The sequence below is a fragment of the Scylla paramamosain genome, chromosome 3 (genome assembly GCF_035594125.1).
Source record: "Scylla paramamosain isolate STU-SP2022 chromosome 3, ASM3559412v1, whole genome shotgun sequence".
NCBI classification, from domain to species: domain Eukaryota; kingdom Metazoa; phylum Arthropoda; class Malacostraca; order Decapoda; family Portunidae; genus Scylla; species Scylla paramamosain.
This window is the reverse complement of record NC_087153.1, coordinates 9,367,429-9,390,000: the sequence shown is the minus strand read 5'-3', so window position 1 is coordinate 9,390,000 and position 22,572 is coordinate 9,367,429. Positions and strand designations below refer to the sequence as shown.

Sequence of the window (22,572 nt, the reverse complement as noted above, 5' to 3'; positions counted from 1 at the left end):
AACTGAGGAGAAAAAAAAAAAAAAAAACATACTGAAAGAGAACTATATGGGTGCAGCTCAGGGCCTGTGAACCAATAATAGGTAAATAAATTCACACACACACACACACACACACACACACACACACACACACACACACACACACACACACACACACACACTTCTCTTCTCTCAATTCTTTGTTTCCTTTTTCTCTTTCCATCTCCCTCTTCTTCATCTCTATTATATCACTGGACATCTTTTTTAACATTGTCACCCCCACCTCTCTCTCTTCCTTCCACGTCTTTATTATCACTGCTAAGTTATGTATTTTTTCTCATATTTTCACATTTTCTTTAATTTTCCACATTCGTTTATTTGTATGAGCAACACAGAGGTTTCCTTCCTTGAAACCTTCAAAAATATTTGCCATACTGGCCAACATCTTCCCTGTTGACATCACTGACAATGTTTACCTGTACACTACTCAACATTTGGCCACTTCCTGATTTACACTTCACTTTCCCTGCACTCACACATCATACAGTTCCCTATTATGGAGACAGGACTCAAGCACACAAGCACACACATATGGATGATTTGGTGTTGAGCCTCTTGGAACTTAAAGACTACCTAAAGAACAATAAACCAGATGTGGTATGTTTAACAGAAACCAAACTAAAAGAGGAAATAAAGTTGAGATTTGCAAAGGAAGGACAGCACGTGCAGGAGAGACAGGAAAGGAAAGGGAGGAGGAGGAGTGATGATATTGGTAAAAGAGGATAATGCTGTTGAGGAAGTAGAACATGGTGATGGAATGGCAGAAACTTTGAGTGATGTGATTAAGATCAAAGGAGGTGAAAAAAGGAAAGTTACTATGATGTACATACCAACAAAAACTAATGCACGGGAGACCAATAGATATTAAATTATGCAACTAGAAACAAATAATAGCATACAGCAAATAATAAGCAAAAGTAACAAAGTACTCTTAGTAGGCAACTTCAATACTAAAGGAATTAACTGGGAGGAGATGGAAGTGAGAGAAAATGTTGGGTCATGGAGTGAAGAAGTTATGCATACCATGTTGGCGAATACAATGAGACAGTGGGTGAACGAACCTACAAGATATAAGGGAGAAGAAGAATCATCACAGTTAGACTTAGTGTTTAAGAAAACCCCAGAAAGTAGATCAAGTATACATTGTCTGAGTCCACTGGGAAGAAGTGATCATGTGACAATAGAAAGTACTACAGGAGGAGTGTTGCACAGGAATGAACAATTTAGAAATGGGAGACAGAACTATGCTATGGCAAATTTTGCAGAACTTAATGAATTTTATGGAAAAATTAACTGGAAAGAGCTATTTGAAAGTAAAGTAGTGCAAGAAAATGAGGTATTTTTGAGCAACTATAGAGAGGGGGGGTGCAACAGTTTGTACCAAGTTATAAAGTGAAAATTGGGAAGCATGAATGGTGTAATGCCAGGTGTGTAGAAGCAAAAAAGAAAAAGGACAGGGTATGGAGGAAAATGATGAGAAAACTGAACAGAAATACTAAGGAAGAATACAGAAAGGCAAGGAATGAATATGGTATAATAAGTAGAGAAGAAAAAATTTTGAAAGTGACATAGTAAGAAAATGCAAGGAAGAGCCCGAACTCTTCTACAGATATGTAAATGGAAAAATGAAACATAGGAATGACATAAACAAGTTAAGTAGAGAAGGAAGAATTTATGAAACTACTGAGGAGATGAGTGAACTAATGAATGAGAGTTTTCAGTCTGTGTTTACCAGTGCTGGGCACCACAAACCACAAATCCGCAAACCCACAACCCACCTTCCACAACCACAAATTCGTAAACCTGACATTCACTTTTCCACAACCACAAATCCACAAAGCACAAACCATTCCTTAATATCTTTATCTTTTTCTGACAAAAGCATTAAAACATAGTTAAAACAACTTAAAAGGACAGGTCAGTCAATTATCATATAGATAAATAAATAAATGTGTTCATTAACTTTATTTGAATGTTATCATTATCATTATAATTTTTAATGTTATTTTAATGTTATGTTACCTAGTTTGTGCCCTGCCAGGGTTATCAACTTGCACGGTGGAAAAAGTTAAGGTATATAGATAGACAGATAGATGTTAATTTTTAATGTTATTATCACAGGGCAGTTGGGGATTGCATGCATGCATCCAGGCTGCATGCTAAATTAGAGGTGAACATTTTGAAATATGGCACTAAATGGGACAAAAAAAAGGGCACTAGTTATGGAATAAGAAATTTAAATGTTTGATGCTAGATTATTATGAAAATTGCTAAATTTAGTGCCAAAAGTGCTAAGTTGGCAACACTAGGCCTGAGCTAAAGGCTTCTAGTTGCCAACTTGACAGTTCAGATATGGGAAGTTTTGGCAACCCAAAACAAACTTTTGCTTGCTTTACCATGTGGTTTGAGGATATGTTTGTGTTTGTGGAGGTACTTCTGCAAACACAAATCCATAAATTTGTGGAGATTTTGTCACAAATGCAAATCCCCAAACAAAAATTACCTTCCGCAATTGCGGAGTCTGAGGCTTGTGGAAGTGCTTGCAGAAGGGCCCAGCTTTGGTGTTTACAAAGGAAACCAGTTTTGTGGCACTGAAAGTGGTATCACAGAATGAGGGAATACAGGATATACAAGTAAAGAGGCAAGAAATTGAGAAACTGCTGGAAGAGCTGGATGTTAGAAAAGTTATGGGACCAGATCAAGTAAATGGATGGATATTAAAAGAATGCAGAGACCAAAAGGAGGAACCCACATGGAATATAATCAATAGCTCATAGAAAGAAGGAAAGTACCAAAGGAATGGAAAAGAGCTAACATAGTCCCAATATACAAAGAGGGAAATAAAATGAAACCATTAAATTACAGACCAGTGTCACTAATAAGTATTGTAAGCAAGCTTTGTAAAATAGTAATTAAAGACAGATGGGTGCAACATTTACAAGATGAAAAGGTAATTACAGAAAAGCAATTTGAATTCAGGAATGGGAGATCCTGTGTCACAAATCTACTGAGCTTTTATACAAGAGTGCAAGAGAGGAGCAGATGGGTTGATGAGGTATACCTGGATCTCAAAAAAGCATTTGATAAAGTTCCCTACAAAAGTCTTCTGTGAAAGTTAGAGAATGAAGGAGGACTAAAAGGAGCAACATTGAGATGGATGGATGATTATTTACAAGGAAGGGAAATGAGAACAATAATCAGAGACACTAATTCAAGTTGGTGCAAAGTGAAAAGTGGGGATCAGTGTTAGCACCTATTATGTTTCAAATATATGTAAATGATATGACAAAGGATCTAAACAGTCATATAAACCTTTTTGCTAATGATGCAAAAATAATGAAAATAATAAAGAATGAAAATGACTGCAAGGAGTTATAAAAGGATATTGATGGAATACATGCATGGAGCCCAAGATGGAAACTAGAATTTAATACCAGAAAATGGCATGTGTTGGAAATAGGAAAAAGTAGAGAGACCTTCGTGGAATTACAAAATGGGAGGGGAAATAATAACAAAAAGTAATGAAGAAAAAGATTTGGGAGTAATGATCCAGGACACACTATCACCTGAAGGGCACATAAATGGAATATTCGGCTCTAAGTACAGCTTATTAACAAACATTAGGATGGCATTTAACTATTTAGATAAAGAAATGATACAGAAAATGATAACAAGCATGATACAACCTAAATTGGAATATGCAGCAGAAGTTCGGGCTCCACAAAGAAAAAAATATATGGAAATTTGAAAAAATACAGAGGATAGTGACAAATATGGTTCCAGAATTGAAAGACAAACTATGAAGAAAGACTTGAAGAGAAGGGATTACCAACACTACAAGAGAGAGAAGAGAGAGAGAGGAGACCTGATAAATTAGTAAACAATATAGAAAGAACAGACAAAAATGACTTGGTATAACAGATGGAGAAGGGAGAGAGACAGATGAGGGGGCATGGGAAGAAAATATAGAAGAGCGGATGTTTGAGTGACATCAAGAAATATAGCTTCCTGTATCAAACTATTGAAATCTGGAATGATTTGAGGAAGAGGTGGTTGCGGCAAAGTGTAAACACATTTAAAGAGAAAGTGGAAAAATATAGTTATGGAGACAGGACAAAATAAGTTTTGGATCATGCCCTGTACAATACAAGGTAAACACACGCACACACACACACACACACACACACACACACACACAAATTGAGGGAATGAATATAAATTGCAAACATGATACACTTACTCAGCTTTTGTGCAACAATGGACCACACTCTGTCATCAGGGTGCATGTAGGAAAACGCTGACTTCCCAATGACATCTGATGGCATCAACCCCGTGACAAATGAAATTCTGAAAAATGAAAGAAAGACAACTCAATTACGACACATATTTTCAATAAACAAGACAGAATGGTAACCTATATCAGTGTATCAATTCTAGTGTCCTGCTGCAGTTTTTGCATATACATAATGAAAGTGCCATACAGACCTATGTATCTTTATATATAAGAACATAAGAATATAAGAAAATAAGGGAGGCTGCAAGAATCCATCAGGCCTACATGTGGCAGTCCCTGTATGAAACATACTTACCTATTTCTACCTATCATCCCCATCCATAAATTTGACTAACATCTTTTAGTTCTACAATGACTCAGCACTAAAAACCTGGTTACTGAGTCCATTTCACTCATTTATTTGAGAAACAATGCCTTCCTATTTCTTTTTTTTTTTTTTTAATATAACTTAGTCAAGCTTGAACACATGTCAGGGCAACATCCCTCACAAGAAAATAGCCGAGACAAATGGTCATAATAGATACATAACAAAAAGATGAGGTATACAGTACAAACTTTTCCATATTGCAAGATGCACCTGTGATCTGTGTAGAGGATGTTTCCAGTCAGGCCATGTCGGGTGATGTACTCATCCAGTGTGGACTCAACCAGGGAGAGCTCAGTGATGGGCCGGTCCTTGACAACCCTCACGAAGCTGATCAGGATGTGAGTTCCAATCCTGTTGACTGATGCCTTCAGAGACTGGTTGTCCGATTCCCCATCCGAGTCACAGTTCTCATCAGTATCTGCAAAATTAGCATCTTTATTAAAATGCTGTCAATTACAACTCATGACTCAATGACAACAAAAGATGTATACATATATGGAACTTCCTAAATTTATAGGATGATTATCACTGCCAATAGTTTCTTTTTAATGGCAGATTTCTAACTTGAGCTGTAATTTTTCATAAAAGCTGAGGTGAATACATTTAAAACTTTCATTCATACAGCACTCAGATACAACACACTTGCCACTATTTGATCCTGCCCCAAGAGACAACACTTATCAATAATTATTCATAAATTCTGAGCTGAATACATTTCAACTTTTATTCATACAGCCCTCAAATCTGGCATACTCACCACTGTTTGATCTTGCCCTAGAACATACCAGAGCAATAGTTATTCATAAATGCTGAGATCAACACTTTCAAAACTTTTATTGCTACACCACTCAAATACAGCACACTCACCACTGTTTGACCTTGCCCCAGGAGACACCACTGAGGTGGATGGTGAGGCGGGAATAGTGTTGGCTGAGGCAGGGATGGGCTTGAGCTGCCCTACAACATGGATGATTTCATAGCGGCCTGGGTCGTTGCGGGTTAAAGCCTTCTCCATCATGCGGCAGAAGAAGGACACTCTCCCGCTGCCTGCAGTGGAAGGATATCTATAAGCAGTGGTGTACCAAGAAATTTGAAAAGTAGGTATATATATATATATATATATATATATATATATATATATATATATATATATATATATATATATATATATATATATATATATATATATATATATATATATATCCAAATCTGTGTGAATTCAAGAAATGACACATGCTATAGAAAATAGTATTAGATAAATGGAAAGTGAATTGTTAACCAAATTTTTTTCAGAAATTTGGAACTTGTGGTCAGAAAATATTTGAATAGCATGAATAGGCTACTGTCTATGTGAGCCTATGTCGTCAATGAATGTTTCTCAAGCTAGATCAGCTGCTCTTATTCAACTATGCAGCTCAATTGTTCAGGTACTGAACATACACTACTCTAGTCACTCAGCCATGCTACAGAGTCCACTGTCAAGCACAAAACAGTTATTAAAGATGGCAATATAGTGGCAAAGGTCGATCTTACAGGTTCAATATGCATATTGTGTTGCCTGCCACTCCTCTTGTCATAAAACAGAAGCATAATACATACTCTGTCACCAGACAAGTTTGCTTGGTGCCTCTACAGTATAATTATATAGTCCTCCATTCACTTTGACAATACTAACACCTAATATCAAGTAAATATGGGAGTCAAGAAAGGAAGAAGGCATATACTTATGGCTCTCATGCTCTCTCTGCCCATGCCATTCCTGTCTGGCTCCCCACTCATGCTACAAAGCCTACTACAAACACCACTCCACCACTTTAAGTTGACAGTTTTACATTGTACACATCACACAATTTTATGACCTCATCATTTTATCACCTTACTTTTTTTTTCACTCACAATGGTACACCTTATATCCTACCATTAACTCAAAATAAAACCAAAGGGGAAATAATTCAGTGATACTGAGCTTGTAGCTTCACACACACACACACACACACACACACACACACACATTCATAAATGTAACAATAATGTTAATTTTCCTAATATTTTTGCCTAATAATTATATTTTAAGAGCCTGGGTGGTGACATGCGCCCTAATATGGATACCACTATAAATAAATTTACCTGTGTCACTAAGAGGCTGGGGCATAGCAACAGTCTCCCTGAAGCCTACAGATGCTACAGGTTGAGTAAAAAAAAATAAATAAAAATAAATAAATAAATAGCAAATAAATAAATAAATAAATATAAATAAATATAAATAAATAAATAAATAAATAAAATAAAATAAATAAATAATAAATAAATAAATAAATAAATGAAATAAAATAAAATAAATAAATAAATAAATAAATAAATAAATAAAAAAGGGGGGTGGCCATGGCCACATGTCCCCCACCTCTTTGGTACACCAATGTTTATAAGCAATCTATCTATTTATCTATGTATCTGGCCAGCAATCCCACATGGTGTGGCCCAGATGAACCATCACACACTTAAACACACATCATTCACACTCTTAGCCCCGTGGCCCCAGGTGGAAAAAAGATAGTCTTGAGGATCCCTTTACTACACCCTAGTTCAGGTAGGAATAGCACAACTGGCCACATACATCCTTAGCAATACCTCTATTAGTAATAACCTTGAAGGAAGTGCTATCTAGAGCCTTCCTCAAAAGTAAATATGTCACTTCTGCTGATAATGAACATCAAATGAGAGTACAAGGAGAGAAGAAAGACTTTTGGGAAATGGGCAACTGAGAGGTAAACATAAGAAGGAAAAAATTATATTTGAAGGAAATTAAGAATGAGACAATAAGGAATAAATGTCAGCAGAAAATAAAGTGCAGCAGTAGAAGTGGACAGAAGAATTTTAAGAAAGGTGATGATGTGAAAAGATGGTGGATGGATGGATGGATGGATGTGATATGTGTGACTGATAGTAATGGTGAGAAAAAAAATAAAGGAAAAAAAGAAATTATGAAAGTAAGTAGTTACAAACCGGAAGAAAAGAAAGGTAGCAGAAATTAATAGAATTGTGAATAATATATTTGCTAACAATTTGACTGCTAATAACAAGATAACATTCATTTTACATATTTGAGCAATTCAAGAAAACTACAAGGAAGAAATAAAACTACTTGAAACACCATTAACAGCATCCTCCAAAATCATTCTCTACGTAAATTTGCATGATAACATTTTATAAACTCTTGATTACACTCGTAGATAAGAAAGAAGACAGTGATTGAATAAGAACATAAGATACATGTAGTTAATAAGGAGGAGAGGGAAGGTTACCAGGAAGATGGACAAAGGCTATCATTATCCCAGATTAAAAGGAGGAATGGTAGTAGGACATGAATGTGGAGACTTGGGACATATAAGTCTATTTGGTAAGGCTGCAAAGGCATATAGAAAACCAAATGAAAGGGTGGAGGACATCAAAGCGAGAGTGGATTAGTGGAGAACAGGGAAAGCTTGGGAATAGTAAGGGATGTGTGGCTATGTAAGTCATATTTCTTTTCTTGAGATGGCAGTTGGAAAAGATAAAAAGAAAATAACAGAATAGAGACAGAAGAAAAAATAAACAGTATTTCATGAAGTTTGAGAAAAATACATAACAAAGTCAGTTGGGCAGATGTGTGAGGATGCAATGAGGGTGCTGTGGAAATAAAAATATATTGTAAAAAAAAGAAAGAAAAAAAGATGAAAAAGAAAGAAAAAATACATTTGTATTACCTAGCTGTCTCCTAGGTAGATTAATGTATGAGTATGACAACACTGGTGAGAGAAAGAAGAAGACCTCTGAAGAAATGGGAGGAATGAGAGACAGGAGAATTTGAGGGCTGGAGGAAGCAAGGAGGAGAAAATGTCAGGATAGGAATAAATGGAGACTTGTTCTGCAGTCATTTCCTCTGTAGAGCTCTCATGAAGAGGTATCAGATATAGGTCAGTATTCTCAGTCATTTCATCATCTTATCTCAAATGTACATACTTTCAACAGGTTGTGGTAGAAGTTATTATGATTTTCAAGTGTATGTTTGTAGCTCTAGTGATAGTTTAACAAAGATTCTGCATCAATGATAGACAAAAAGTGCTCATAAAAACCTGCCTAGTAATCTCTGGTCTTTGAAAACAATCCTGATGAGAGAACAAAGCATTTAAGAATACAACTCACAGATACACAGAGAGAGAGATGCTCACCTTTGGGTATGAGATGCTGCTGGAATATTTCATGATCATCTAGATGGATCACATTGTAGATGCTCTGGCCCAGCAAATCCACCTGAAGAGCAAATGAGTATGTATAAAATCATGGTTATCCTCACCTTAATATCAATCTTACTCCCAGTCAGAGAAGGACATTCAAAGGAAGAAATCTGCTCTCAACACACAAAACTGTTAAATCACACAAAGGATAATAAGGTTAAATGAAGTGATGATGATTATAACAATGATGATGATGTGATGGTGGTGGTACAAACACATGAAACCATCCAACCCTATAAAGGAAGGTAAGGCATTTATGCAAAAAAATGATAATGATTCTAATGATAATGATATCCTCAGTTTATCGCTAATAACAAAAAAGTCTTTAAAATTTTAGCATTGCAAGTATTCTACAAAAAAAAGTAGCAATTTCAATACGGAGCTGCAACAATTAGTTCCCTCAGATAGCAACACCAAGACCTGTCCTTGAATTAGCACAGTTCCCACCTGTCTGATAAGTAACACAGTTGTGATCATCTTTAATACACACTTATCTTGTGCATTGTCTGATACAGTCAGCAAATATCAAACACATTTCTTATCTAACCATAACCACCCACATTCTTACCTTATGTATTATCAGATATAAACTCTGAATACCATAATCATTAGTAATCTAGTTTGACTTCTGTTAAGGGACTGGCACTATTGGTGGGCCTTTTTTTTTCACATTTATTGTTGTCCTTGACCAATGCCCCTCATACATACATTAAAGAAAAAAGGAAAAAATGGTGTGTGTAAGGTCCAGCCATGTGCCACTCACCTGACTGTGGCCCAAGAACTGCTCAATGGCCTCAGTGACGTAGATAACTTTGCCAGTCGAGGTGACCACCAGCAGGAATCCCCCGACAGCCTGCAGGAGTAAGTGATCACTGCTTAACCCTTTTACTGCTTTGGTCATGCTTTAACATTCAGAACACTGTAATAAATGGCTTACACTGACACACACATGAAAAGGAATGGATTAATTTTGTCTTCTCCAGGCTACAGAACTAATTAAGAGACTAGCATAGATACGTTTCTACAAAGTGGTCAATTACTCTCTCATGTATTTAACTTCTAAGGTTACTAAGTATATTTGCACTGCTGGTGAAACAACACATTTCTTAAATAATTTCACTAAGAACACTCCAATTTCAAGCTTGTAAAATACCAAGTCAAATTAAAAGATTAAATACTGTCAGATATGTTCAGCAACTAATCTTTAAATGTGTCACCAAAATTTAATTTAAATTTAAATATGTCACCATATTTTAGATATGGAGATTTGGATCTTAGACATCAAGACAACAACAATAACAGTTTATGTATATAATAGGCTACGTGTGTGTGTGTGTGTGTGTGTGTGTGTGTGTGTGTGTGTGTGTGTGTGTGTGTGTGTGTGTGTGTGTGTGTGTATATATATATATATATATATATATATATATATATATATATATATATATATATATATATATATATATATATATATATATATATATATATATATATATATATATATATATATATATATATGAACAAAGTCTACCAAGATACATATAAATATATCGGTATAAACTTTTTTTCCTTAATTGTACTGTTTATATGTATGTCTATTAATCTTAATGTTTACAATAGTGGCAGCGTTCCTGAAACACGCTGATGGCCTTACCTCTGCTAAATTGTGGGCAATGTTTCCTCCCAAGGCTGGCGGCACCTTCTCATCTCCATTTTCCTCTCCCATTAACACTGCAAGGGAAAACTCATTGTCAATTATACATGCATATTCCAGTCCTTCAATCTCTGGAACTCTGCTTGTTTATATATTTCAGCCGTCTACAATTAATTTTAGAGTGGTACATTGAGCGGGCGTCTTTACTCTCGTTTTTGTGCCCTTGAGCAGACTCTATAATGTGCAAAGAAAGAAAGAAAGAAAGTCAAAGAAAAGAATGTTATATCTAATTTTACCCATTGCTATCATTTTCTTTATAATATTAAATTAATCTTCATTTTTCTTATTCTTGTAATTATATCACATTATATAAGAAATACCAAAACATTTACGAAATATTTTGTTCTCTCTCGGATATTATTTACTAATTTGTCGAAAGTCTATCAATTACAGAACACTTTTCAATGAATGAGATAAAAATACTTTATATGGGAAGCTGAAAGAAGTCAGCTAGACAGACCAACACGTGGCAATCCCTGTATAAAACCCACACAAACCTTTATCCATCTATCATTTATTCACTAACTCAAGTAAAGCTCCCTATATATTGTCTCCTGATCCCAAAGACACATAATCTTTGCCTCTGCAGTAATAAGAACATAAGGGAAACTGCAAAAAAAACACGTGGCAAATATTGTATAAAATCCACACAAACCTATATCCACCTAACATTTCCATTTATAAACTCATCTAAAGCTCCCTGTTGACTATGCATTAACTGATGACTGAGAGGTGATGGTTCCTCACGTTTATGCATGCAGATGTAATTGGCGGCCAGTCTGAGAGTGGAGGTCTTGTCGAGGCGCTTACTGGAGCCCGAGCACAGAGGCACGATCCCCGCCAGCTCATTGATACAGCTGTTCAATCTGTCCCGCCGCATCTTCTCTGCCATGTTCCTCATCTCCCTCGAGGATCTGCCGAAAGAATATCAAGGTCAGTTTTTGGTAATGTACGTTACGGTCAATACATTAGAGAGAGAGAGAGAGAGAGAGAGAGAGAGAGAGAGAGAGAGAGAGAGAGAGAGAGAGAGAGAGAGAGAGAGAGAGAGAGAGAGAGTTGGAGCTTCTTAGAATAAAGGTTTCCAAAAGAAAATAACATTAATAATTATCTCTGAAATACTCCTCAGTAGCAGAGGCAGCCTGATATGCGTGTATTAATAATCTTCTATCATGCAATATAAATCAACGAACAATTAAGTGAGTAGATAGGAAGGGTATTTTGGAAGTATCCTTTGCCTACTTAGCCTACTAATTTCCAGACAGTTTGTTTTTGGATAAAGTATGATGCATTTTCACATCGTGATCTAAACTGAATATAAACTAAAGTAACCTAGACCTCTGATGAAGACGCTAATATTGCTTCATTATTATCTGATATATAAATACATAAAAAAAAGCATATTATTGTCCGGTACATTCAACTGTCAATGAAAAAAAAAAAAAAAAAAAAAAAAAAAAAAAAAAAAAAAAAGGCACAGCAATAGCAGATTAGAACGAGCGTTAAGCGGCTGCTGGCACCTGCATTCCATCCAACACGCAGCCAACAGCCAAGACTCGAAGCCCTGAGCGTAGACACGTCCACAGTACCAGTGCCAGGTCACGTGAGGCTTGGGCAGTGCACCAGAAATCTCATTAGTACGCGCCAGACCAAAAGATGTTAAGTTCTGGCGGCGTTGGTTGTTTACTATACAGGGACTGCACGTGAAAGCCTGACGACTTCTAGCGGTCTTGTTTTCTTATGTTCATATGTACATTTTTTTTTTTTTTTGTGTGTGTTTCGGCTCGTTCCTGTTACGAGCCGTCACATCGGATTGCCTCCCGTCATTTATTTCTATCCTCTGCCTCTCCTGTCCATGAAATTCCTCACTGTCCTTCCTTTTGTCCTCCCTGGCAGCTCCATCATGAGTATTCTCTTTCCAACATGACCTGTATCTCTTCTCCAAACTATCTTAGTCACACTCCTAAACACTTCACTATCTTATCACAATCGACTTTTAACAGGCTGTACTGGAAATTACTGGAATTTTCAAGGGTGTTTTTAGGATCCTAATAATAGAACCCGTGAGAACCCGACTGATCATTTCTGTAGCCTTTGCATATAAACCTTATGAGGGAATAGTGCATGTGTCGTCTCTATGAAAATAGTTATGTTTTGTTTATGAAAATGTACCCTGCAAAATGTGTCGAGATCTCACAACACGACCAACTCTGATATTTACGTAATAAGTTAATGAGCGGCGTGGATGAGTTGTAATTATTTTTACCTGTATACCTAAAATAGAAAAAAAAAAAAAATGTATTTTTGTGAACGATATCGACTTCAGAGAATATAAGAACAACACCACCCAGAAGAGCGCGCATGCAGGCTTCCCATTGTTACCACATATGGCCTCCGCTGACGCCGCCTCGCCTCACCCCGCGTGTGAGCTGATGTCGCGAAGCCACCACCAAGCCATCATGCATCGGGCAACACGGGGGGGTAAAACCTCCAATATCCCCCATCCCCCCCCCCCCTCTCTCTCTCTCTCTCTCTCTCTCTCTCTCTCTCTCTCTCTCTCTCTCTCTCTCTCTCTCTCTCGACAGAAAAAAAAAATCCATTATTGAGGAGACAAAGAGGGCATTTATGAAAACAAGAGAAAGTTGAGGAAAAAGACATTTAAACGACAGAGAGAACAAAAAGTGCAGCTGCTGTTGAAATACAGGTTCTTTGAAAGAACTAGAAGATGGGGTGATAGCAAGGAAGGCACATTAATAGTAATTAGTACATTAGCCTTTTTATTGTAGTTTCTTTGAGCCGTGTAGTCACTCCGTTCAGCTCAGTGATCATCTTATATGGGTTTGTAAGGGCCAGTGGTATCGTAGCGGGGAGGGGCGGCGAGCCTCCCTCCTTCCCTCCCTTACGATGCGCCTCAGTTTTGTGGTGGATGTCCTTTTGTGAACGTTCAAAGCGGTGTAAAAAAAAAAAAAGAAAAAGAAAAGTTGCACGGACAAAAAAAAAAAGTTAATTCCGTCTATTCTAGGATACATAACTGTAAATTATTTTAAAATGTGTCGAAAAAGATTGGGGATAAAACAGCTGAAAAGAATACACGAGGGTAATTCTATCTTTCATAAGCTACAAAACTATTTTGGCGATAAAAAAAAAAGTAAAAAGTTTGGGAATAATTAGTTTACCATTGCAGGGCAATGTAAAAAAACTTTGCACGGGCACAGCGTAAAGAGTTCAAGGTTAATTCCGTCTTTTCCAAGCTACAAAACTATTCAGGAGACCAATGAAGCGTTTAAAAGTTTGAGGATAGAATTGTTTAGCAGAGCAAGGCTTAGGCGCAACAGAATATAATGTCTTGGGGACAAATCAATGCGTTCTTCCGTTGTTTACTCATACGGTAATGCTGTAGCCATTATTAGTCCCCGCAGAATGGTAATGAGGCGGTGTTGCTCCTTGCCAGATGACACGAGGCCCTGCGGAGCACCCAAGGTATTGTATAGTCATGGAACAGAAACCTAGTCCCTAAAACCAATTGCATTCACCTCCACTGAGCTCAATATTTGCCCTCAGTCTTAAATCCTATGCACTGCTTAGAATTTGTTATTTTGTTTTGTGAGGAGCAGGTTAGAGGACTTGGGAGTGAGGAGAAATACTGAATAATGGAAATCAGAATAAAATATTATTATTAGCTTTGCATTCTTAGAGACTACCGCAATGGTTGTATATCTGAGGGACGACAGGCGCAAGAGAGAAGACTTTTGAGCAAACAGTTTCTTTTGGTGAAAATATTCGATCAGGAAGAGAGAGAGAGAGAGAGAGAGAGAGAGAGAGAGAGAGAGAGAGAGAGAGAGAGAGAGAGAGAGAGAGAGAGAGAGAGGAGAAAAAAAAAAAAAACAGATAAAAGTGTGTGTGTGTGTGTGTGTGTGTGTGCAGGATTGCCGGCGCCTCGCACACCAAGAGACTGCCGCAAGGTATAACACATATATACATACACACACATGTATAATTATCATCTCATTTTCTTCACCACAGAAAAGTGAGATTAATTAGGCACTCAGTGAGGCTCCCGGATGTAAACGGAATATAAATTGCAGGGAGATAGTTTTATTAAGGGCCATTCAATTACCGGATCGTCTTGGTAAATTGCTCTCTCTCTCTCTCTCTCTCTCTCTCTCTCTCTCTCTCTCTCTCTCTCTCTCTCTCTCTCTCTCTCTCTCTCTCTCTCTCTCTCTCTCTCTCTCTCTCTCTCTCTCAGCGGTTTTGGGCTGTAGCATTATGTATGTTGTCTGATCTGTAAGTGTCTAAAGGGCCCCAAAATATACCAGTCTCTCTCTCTCTCTCTCTCTCTCTCTCTCTCTCTCTCTCTCTCTCTCTCTCTCTCTCTCTCTCTCTCTCTCTCTCTCCTCTCTCTCTCTCCTCTCTCACCTCTGTGGAAGTCGATGATTACATAAGGTTTGTAATGATATTTACAAGGGGTAGAAGATTATATTGATCAAGTTTGCGATGATATTCAAAAGTTCAAAAACCATCTCCAGCTATTCATTCACTACAATTACAGCTTGATTTACTCTGTTCCGACAAATAGTTGGTGACTGCATGGTGTTCGAAAGTTGTTAGTAGTATTTGGGTTAATGATGCACTCGTCTTTCCTACAGGATACACTTACTTGCTGGTTTAAGTGACATCATTGTAACTCTTGTACCTCAGAAGAGAAACCACAAGATGTATGGCGCTACTGTCTATTTCGGTTCTGTCACTCTTGGTTTTATTCTGAGTGACAACGAGAGATCTGATGCACCGCTGTAACTTTAATACAAAACACTCTCTCGCACTCTCTGCTAAACCGAATCTATTTACCGCTAAAAATTCTTCTTTAGGTGAGCTATAACCGAGCACGTCATAATCGCCTTGCATCGAACATCGGAGGAATCAGAGCTCGCTGGTAGGAATAAGTTAAACAGCACATTAGTACGAAAGATTCTCTCGATTTCTGCTTAGCAAATTAATTTACCACAAAAAATTTCTTTAACGTGAGCTGTAACGGAAGGCGTCATAACTGACTCGCGTCGAACACCAGAGAACTCAATACTCGCTGGCAAGAGTAAAACACTTCAGCGCCGCACCTCCATTGCTTTCAAAAGGCTCTAGTTGAAGTTACACGGATTTTCAAGGCTCTTTTTACGGTTCTAGTGACAGATTATGAACATTTCTACATTATTAACAGGAGAAACACACTTGAGGAATGGGCTAATCATCTCTGCGGCCTTGGAAAATAGTCGTGGTGAGAGAACAGAGCATTTCTAGATACGGGCCTAAGCTAAACAGCTGTATAGGAGCTCATACTTACACGTTGAGCTTTCTACAGGTGACAGTTACTCTGAGGGAAGACTAGGGGGCTCTCACAAGACTCGTGGCTCACAATACTGATCGATGGCAGAGGGAGGGAAGGATGTTGCGTGGAGACGGTCTCAGAAAAAAAAAGAAAAGAAAAATAGAACACACAAACCAACACACGCCCACACACAAGGGGGAAATACAAACCCGCGGGGGAATGAAGGCACGATGATGATGATGATGATGATGATGATGATGATGATGATGATGATGATGGTGGTGGTGGTGGTGATAGTGGTGGTGTGTGATGGTGATGAACTACGAAGACAGGCGAGGTTCTCCTATCTTACATGAAGACTGGGTTATATTTACTAGTGTGGTTAACTCCGTTTATCCCCGAGTGAGTGAGTAATGGAGAGGTCGCTGAGAAGGAACGGCGGCCAGAGAGAGAGAGAGAGAGAGAGAGAGAGAGAGAGAGAGAGAGAGAGAGAGAGAGAGAGAGAGAGAGAGAGAGAGAGAGAGAGAGAGAGGGAGGAAGGAGAGAGAGAGAGAGAGAGAGAAAAAGTGTGTGGGTGGCGTAAGAAAATGCAGCAGCAGATATGATAATGAAGGAGAGGGGAAAGTAAAAAAAAAAAAAAAGGGAAGAAAACAGACAGACAGGCGATGACGATGATGATAAGGAGGAGACGTAGAAAGAACAAGAAGAACAAGAACAAAAAGAAAAAGAAGGATCAAGACGGTAAGCATATGAGAGAGAGAGAGAGAGAGAGAGAGAGAGAGAGAGAGAGAGAGAGAGAGAGAGAGAGAGAGAGAGAGAGAGAGAGAGAGAGAGAGAGAGAGAGATGTATCAGTGGAGTTAGGAGAAAAGGAGAAGGAGGGGGAGGATTGAATGAGGGACGGCAGGAGGAGCAGGAGGAGGAGGAGGAGGAGGAGGAGGAGGAGGAGGAGGAGGAGGAGGAGGAGGAGGAGGAGGAGGAGGAATCTTACCTGAGAAGGAGAAACGTGGGATAAATTGGAGGAACGATTAAGTGAGGGTTGTTCAGTAATGAGTTTGATTGACAGTTGTGAATAGCGCATGATTCCTTGGGCGGCGGGGGGCCTATCCTGGCCTGAAATAACTCAAATAGAGGAGGAGGAGGAGGAGGAGGAGGAGGAGGAGAAGAAGGGACAGCGCTCCAGAAAATATATATATATAAAACAGAAAAACGTATGCAGCTGCGTAATAATATAAGGACACGGCTTATTACACTCTCTCTGGTTAACATAAACGCATTAACTAAATAACTAAGTAGAGATCGTATCCCTCTTTTTGCTTTGCTCCTTTTTTTCTTTCACTTTTTTTTTTTTACTGCAGGCAAGTTGGTGAGGCTTCTTTCGCCCTTCTTCCTCTTCTGCTTTTTTTTTTTTCTTGGCTAGCTTTCCTCCTAACGAAACATAACACTTTTCAGAGATAAATAAAAACATAAATAGATAGACAGATAAATGGGAATCTTCGTTTTCAGCTTTCTTTTCTTTTTCTTTTTCTTTTTTTTTTCAGCAACTTTTTTCTTTCTTCCAATTTTGAGTGTCCTTTGCTGGCCTCCCTCACACACGCACGCACGCACGACAAACAAACGAATGAATGGCCAGAACATGAATTAAAAAAAATAAAAAAAATATGAAATACATGAATGACCGGCGACAAATCTTGCTTAACTGATAAACGAATGACAGAAACAGTGAAGAGGCAGAGGATATGACGAAAGGAAGCAGGGATTGTGGATGACGAAACGGAAAGAGATTAGAAAGGAGAAAACAAAACTCGGAGTGATAAATTTGTGAGCAATGGCGCAATGGCGGATAAAGCAAAGCAGTCATAATTTGAACGTGTGGCGGAGCTTTTCATCTGGTTAGTTGGTGAAACAAGGGTAACTATTTTGAAACGCTTTAGCTCTCACCAGGAATGCTGTCGAAGGCGGTAAAGGTGATGAGTCCAGTTCTCATTGCATTGGGTGTTTTTTCCCCATTGATGATTTAGAATTCTGGTTAGACTATCATTAGGATCTCGGTTTTCAAAGAGCGTGGAAGTTAGTCGCGTTCTCATGGGTGTTTTTCTTTTCTTTCCATTGATGTAGAAATCTTGTTAAACTATCACTAGAATTTCTTAAACCCCTGGAAATACACCAATAACTTTCAATATTCAAAGTTGTCGAAGAAGACGAAGAAAGTTTTTGAGAATACAGTTCCAGAATGTTAAATACTCTGTGAATGTTTTGCGTCATTCTCAAGGTTAACAAAACAACTTATTGGGAGTTTTGAATGTAATTTCTGAAGACATATTTCTCTGTGACTATTACGATCTCTCCTTAAGCTAAATACAACAGGAACATGAAAGTTTACCGTATATTTTCGAAATACAAAAATTTTACTGGTATATCTTCCCCTCAAGCTTAATAAAATATCCTGGTGGAAGTTTAGAATATAATCTCGAAGGAGTTATATTCCCTATGACTACTAAGGTCTCTTAAGTTTAATAGTAGGTGCAAATTCACATTAATATTTCCAAACACACACACACACACACACACACACACACACACACACACACACACACACACACACACACACACACACACACACACACACACACAAAAAAAAAAAGAAGCCGCTAGCATCACTTCCCCTCAAGTAATCAGGTACAAATTTAGAATATAATTTTCAACGACTTATTTCTCTATGATTATTAAAGTTTCTTAATCTTAATAGTAAGATGCAAGCTTACACTACAATTCCAAAAAAAAAAGAAAAACTGCATTACTTTCCCTTTAGCTTGATAAAACAGAACGAAGGTTAAACAATAATTTGGCAACATCCTGATACGATTTATTTTATTTTTTTTTCAACAAAGATAGTGGAAGGCTTATAATTACTGTGATTACCCCTTCCCGTCTCTTCTCGCCTCGCATCAAAGCTACACAGTTTACGATGAAAGGGACGTGTTTGCGTGGAACCAATGATGCACCTCTGTAAGACGAAGCCTGGAAATACTTGGTGCAGCCTCGCAGTTGCTCTAATGCGGTAAGTCGCATAAAAAATTCAGCCCCACGAAGCTCATGGAAGTAAATGCCGCGACGCAAGTTTCGCCTCGTGGCCCAGCTAAAGGTCATGGATTGGAAGGGGCCAAGTAAATATATAGGTCAGAGGCGAGGTGGTCTTACTATAGAGAAGATGAAACAGAAGAAGAAGAAGAAGAAGAAGAAGATAATGATGATGAAGTCAAACTAGAAGAAGACGAAGACGAAGAGGAATAAGACAAAATAGAGGAAGACAAACTAGAAGACGACGACGACAACGAAGAAGAAGATGAAGAAGAAAACAGCAACCACAACCACAACAACAACGAAAATAATGACAACAAGAACAACAGCAGCAGCAGCAACAACAACAACAACATCTACAACAAAACCGCTTTCACTGATTTCTGAGTACATAGATTATACATATTTATCACCGATGAAATATTATTAAAATCAATGACTCCCAGTAACACGAAGAAGGCGCCTGCTGTTCCTTCACTGGAGTCATCCTAGTCACTCCTCCAGGGCCAGAACACAACTCCAGGGCCGAAGACTTGAAGGTTCAGACCAGTGGTTCTCAAACTTAGTTGCTTAGTTGCGCAATCTTGAATTTCAGATAGCCCACGAACCCCCCCCCCTCTCTCTCTCTCGGGCCTACTAAAAGCCACAGATTTAAGAACACATTTCTATTTAGGAAAAAAAAAAGAAAAAAAAAGGTTGCGCACTTTGGTGATAATTGGGGCGCACAGTTTCCAGGTCACTTGTTTACATCCCCCAACCCTTTCTTCTACCCACGGTGTCTCTGAAAACTGTAGTTACTCTTATCTTACACCGGAATACTTTATCAGGTTCGAGTAGAAACTAGGACAGTGAAAGGGTCAACGACTGCATAATCTCTCTCTCTCTCTCTCTCTCTCTCTCTCTCTCTCTCTCTCTCTCTCTCTCTCTCTCTCTCTCTCTCTCTCTCTCTCTCTCTCTCTCTCTCTCTCTCTCTCTCTCTTTAATTTACCCAGTTCCATACCTTCAGCTTTCACCAATTAAACTCAAGAGGAGACTTGCTATTAATCTTCTTAATTAAAAACTAACACTAAAACGGTTTAGTAAAAGAGCTTAGGTGACGTGACGGCGCGGCTACCACTCCCTCACTCCCTCATCCCCCTCCGTCACATCCTCACTTCCACGCACTTATCCTCTCTCTCTCTCTCTCTCTCTCTCTCTCTCTCTCTCTCTCTCTCTCTCTCTCTCTCTCTCCATCACGTTCCGTACTCGTTACCGCCTGGCCTGGTTTTCCCCATTCATCCATTTCCCGTTTTCCCTTTCACAAATTAAATTTCCGTCGACGCCCTACAGAACAGACTCTCCCGTCACCAATATGAAAAGAATCGCTGGGCTACTAACAAGATTCAGTCACTCAGTCAGCCGGTTAGTTACCCACTCACTCACTCACTCGATCGCCGCACACTGTCGTAATGAAATAAGAGGTAAATGGGCTGGCTGTCTGTTTTATTCTTCAAAATTAAACATGAGAAAATGGTTGAAAGGTGTGGTAGGATCTGGTGAGGAGAAGGAAGGAGGTATGTGTGTGTGGGGGGGAGTGATGGAGATGAAGATGCTGGAAGGAAGAGGAAGACTAAAGAGGAGGTTGATGGGATGTGTAAGGGAGGGTTAGAGAGAGAGAGAGAGAGAGAGAGAGAGAGAGAGAGAGAGAGAGAGAGAGAGAGAGAGAGAGAGAGAGAGAGAGAGAGAGAGAGAGAGAGAGAGTATAACTGCCATAACTGAAGGAGAGTTGTCAGAAGAACACGACGAAGAAGAAAACACTTAAGTAGGATGGAATTTCTAATTAGATCACGTAAACAGAAAAAGGAAAGAAGGAGAAAAAGAGAGAGAAAAAATTAGAGCACTTTCATTATAAGATGTGGACGATTATGAGTGACGAGAAACAAAGATGATGATGATGATGATGATGATGATGATTATGATGATGATGATGATAATAATAATAATAATAATAATAATAATAATAATAATAATAATAATAATAATAAGAAGAAGAAGAAGAAGAAAACTACTATTCAAAACACATACTCAAGAATGAAAAATGAGACTGTAATGGTCGAGGAATATTCTGCATGTTACTAAGTATAATAAAATAACGTACAATAAATGGAAATGCGAATATAATGTTCCGGAAATGCAAGAACATCACCACCACCACCACCAACAACAACAACAACAACAACACTAAACCCATCTTCTCCCTTCCTTCCTCCCTCCTTCCCTCCTTCCTCCCTCCTTTCCCCTTCCCTCTCTTCCCTCCTCCTTCACTGGTACGCGGTAAAGACAACACAGCATTACTAACACCAATTCAGGTTGGACTAAGTAATCAACATATAAATTCCTAGTAAGAATAATGAATAATAATAGCAATAATAGTTTGTCCTGTACAAGCTGATAGAGATGATGATCATGATGATGGAATTGACAGATCATTGATAGGATGTACATATGTATATATTATAAGTTCATTTTCGTTATGCCATTATTATCATTATTGCTATTATTTATCATTTATATATTTAATTTGTATGTACAATGCCACTCATTCCCCTTTTGTTTTCGATCCCTGCGTAGGTGGCGTCACGCGCGCATCATCAGTCAGCGGCTGGCCTCTGAGCCAATACGGTAGCTTTGTATTTGGCAGTTTGTTATTATACTAGGAAATATTTTATGCGGTGTTTGCTGTTATCCCTGGATTTGGACATTACCACATGTGCTAGCTCAACCCCCTAGCACAGTATGAGTGGATGAAAGTTGGGTAAATGATTAAATAAATATGTAATGGAGAACAGATACCCAACGAAAAAAAATAATAGGAAAGAAGTGAAGAATGAGAGAGAGAGAGAGAGAGAGAGAGAGAGAGAGAGAGAGAGAGAGAGAGAGAGAGAGAGAGAGAGAGAGAGAGAGAGAGAGAGAGAGAGAGAGAGAGAGAGAGAGAGAAGAGGAGAGGAGAAGAGGAGAAGAGAAGAGGAAGAGAAGAGAAAGAGAAGAGAAGAGAAGAGAAGGAAGAGAAGACAAAGATAAAACAAGGAGAAAAACACGAAAGAAACAAGATAAACATTACCAGAACACAAAACAAAAAACAAACAACAAAACAAAACAAAACAAAACAAAAGAAGAGAGAGAAGAAGATAGGGAAAAAAGCAGCAAGGTCTAGCAAGCTGACACGTACTAGCCATGACCGTGCCAAGCCCCAACAGAAACCTACAGACACGGCCGCCGCTCACCTCCCGCCACTGGTCTGAGTCATGGGAGCCGGTGAAAGGAAAGCAGTAGCCAGGAAGGAAGGGGCGGATCGGCGCTTTCCCACCCGAGACTGCTGAAGGGCATGTGTCAATGGGTGCGTGAGGCGGGGTTATGAAGGTTGGCTGGCTGGCGTGCCGGGGGAGGCGAGCCGTGTGCCACCCAAAGGTGTGCCGAATGACGCGCCTTATGGAGCAAAATACTCCGTG

The 22,572-nt window shown here is 38.6% G+C and overlaps 1 protein-coding gene across 4 annotated transcripts in view; it reads right to left on the bottom strand.

Annotated features, from left to right (window-relative positions):
• LOC135090045 (circadian locomoter output cycles protein kaput-like) overlaps positions 1-22,572 on the bottom strand; it is a 178,270-nt gene that overhangs the window by 7,413 nt on the left and 148,285 nt on the right. For all 4 annotated transcript variants that reach the window (XM_063986313.1, XM_063986305.1, XM_063986285.1 and 1 more), the window contains 7 exons: positions 11,433-11,599; positions 10,626-10,702; positions 9,738-9,827; positions 8,909-8,990; positions 5,568-5,747; positions 4,911-5,118; positions 4,280-4,386 (listed from right to left, as the gene is read on the bottom strand). In XM_063986313.1, the coding sequence (XP_063842383.1) occupies positions 4,280-4,386; positions 4,911-5,118; positions 5,568-5,747; positions 8,909-8,990; positions 9,738-9,827; positions 10,626-10,702; positions 11,433-11,586 (898 nt within the window). In that variant the 5' untranslated portion in view covers positions 11,587-11,599. The remainder of the gene's footprint in view (positions 1-4,279; positions 4,387-4,910; positions 5,119-5,567; positions 5,748-8,908; positions 8,991-9,737; positions 9,828-10,625; positions 10,703-11,432; positions 11,600-22,572) is intronic.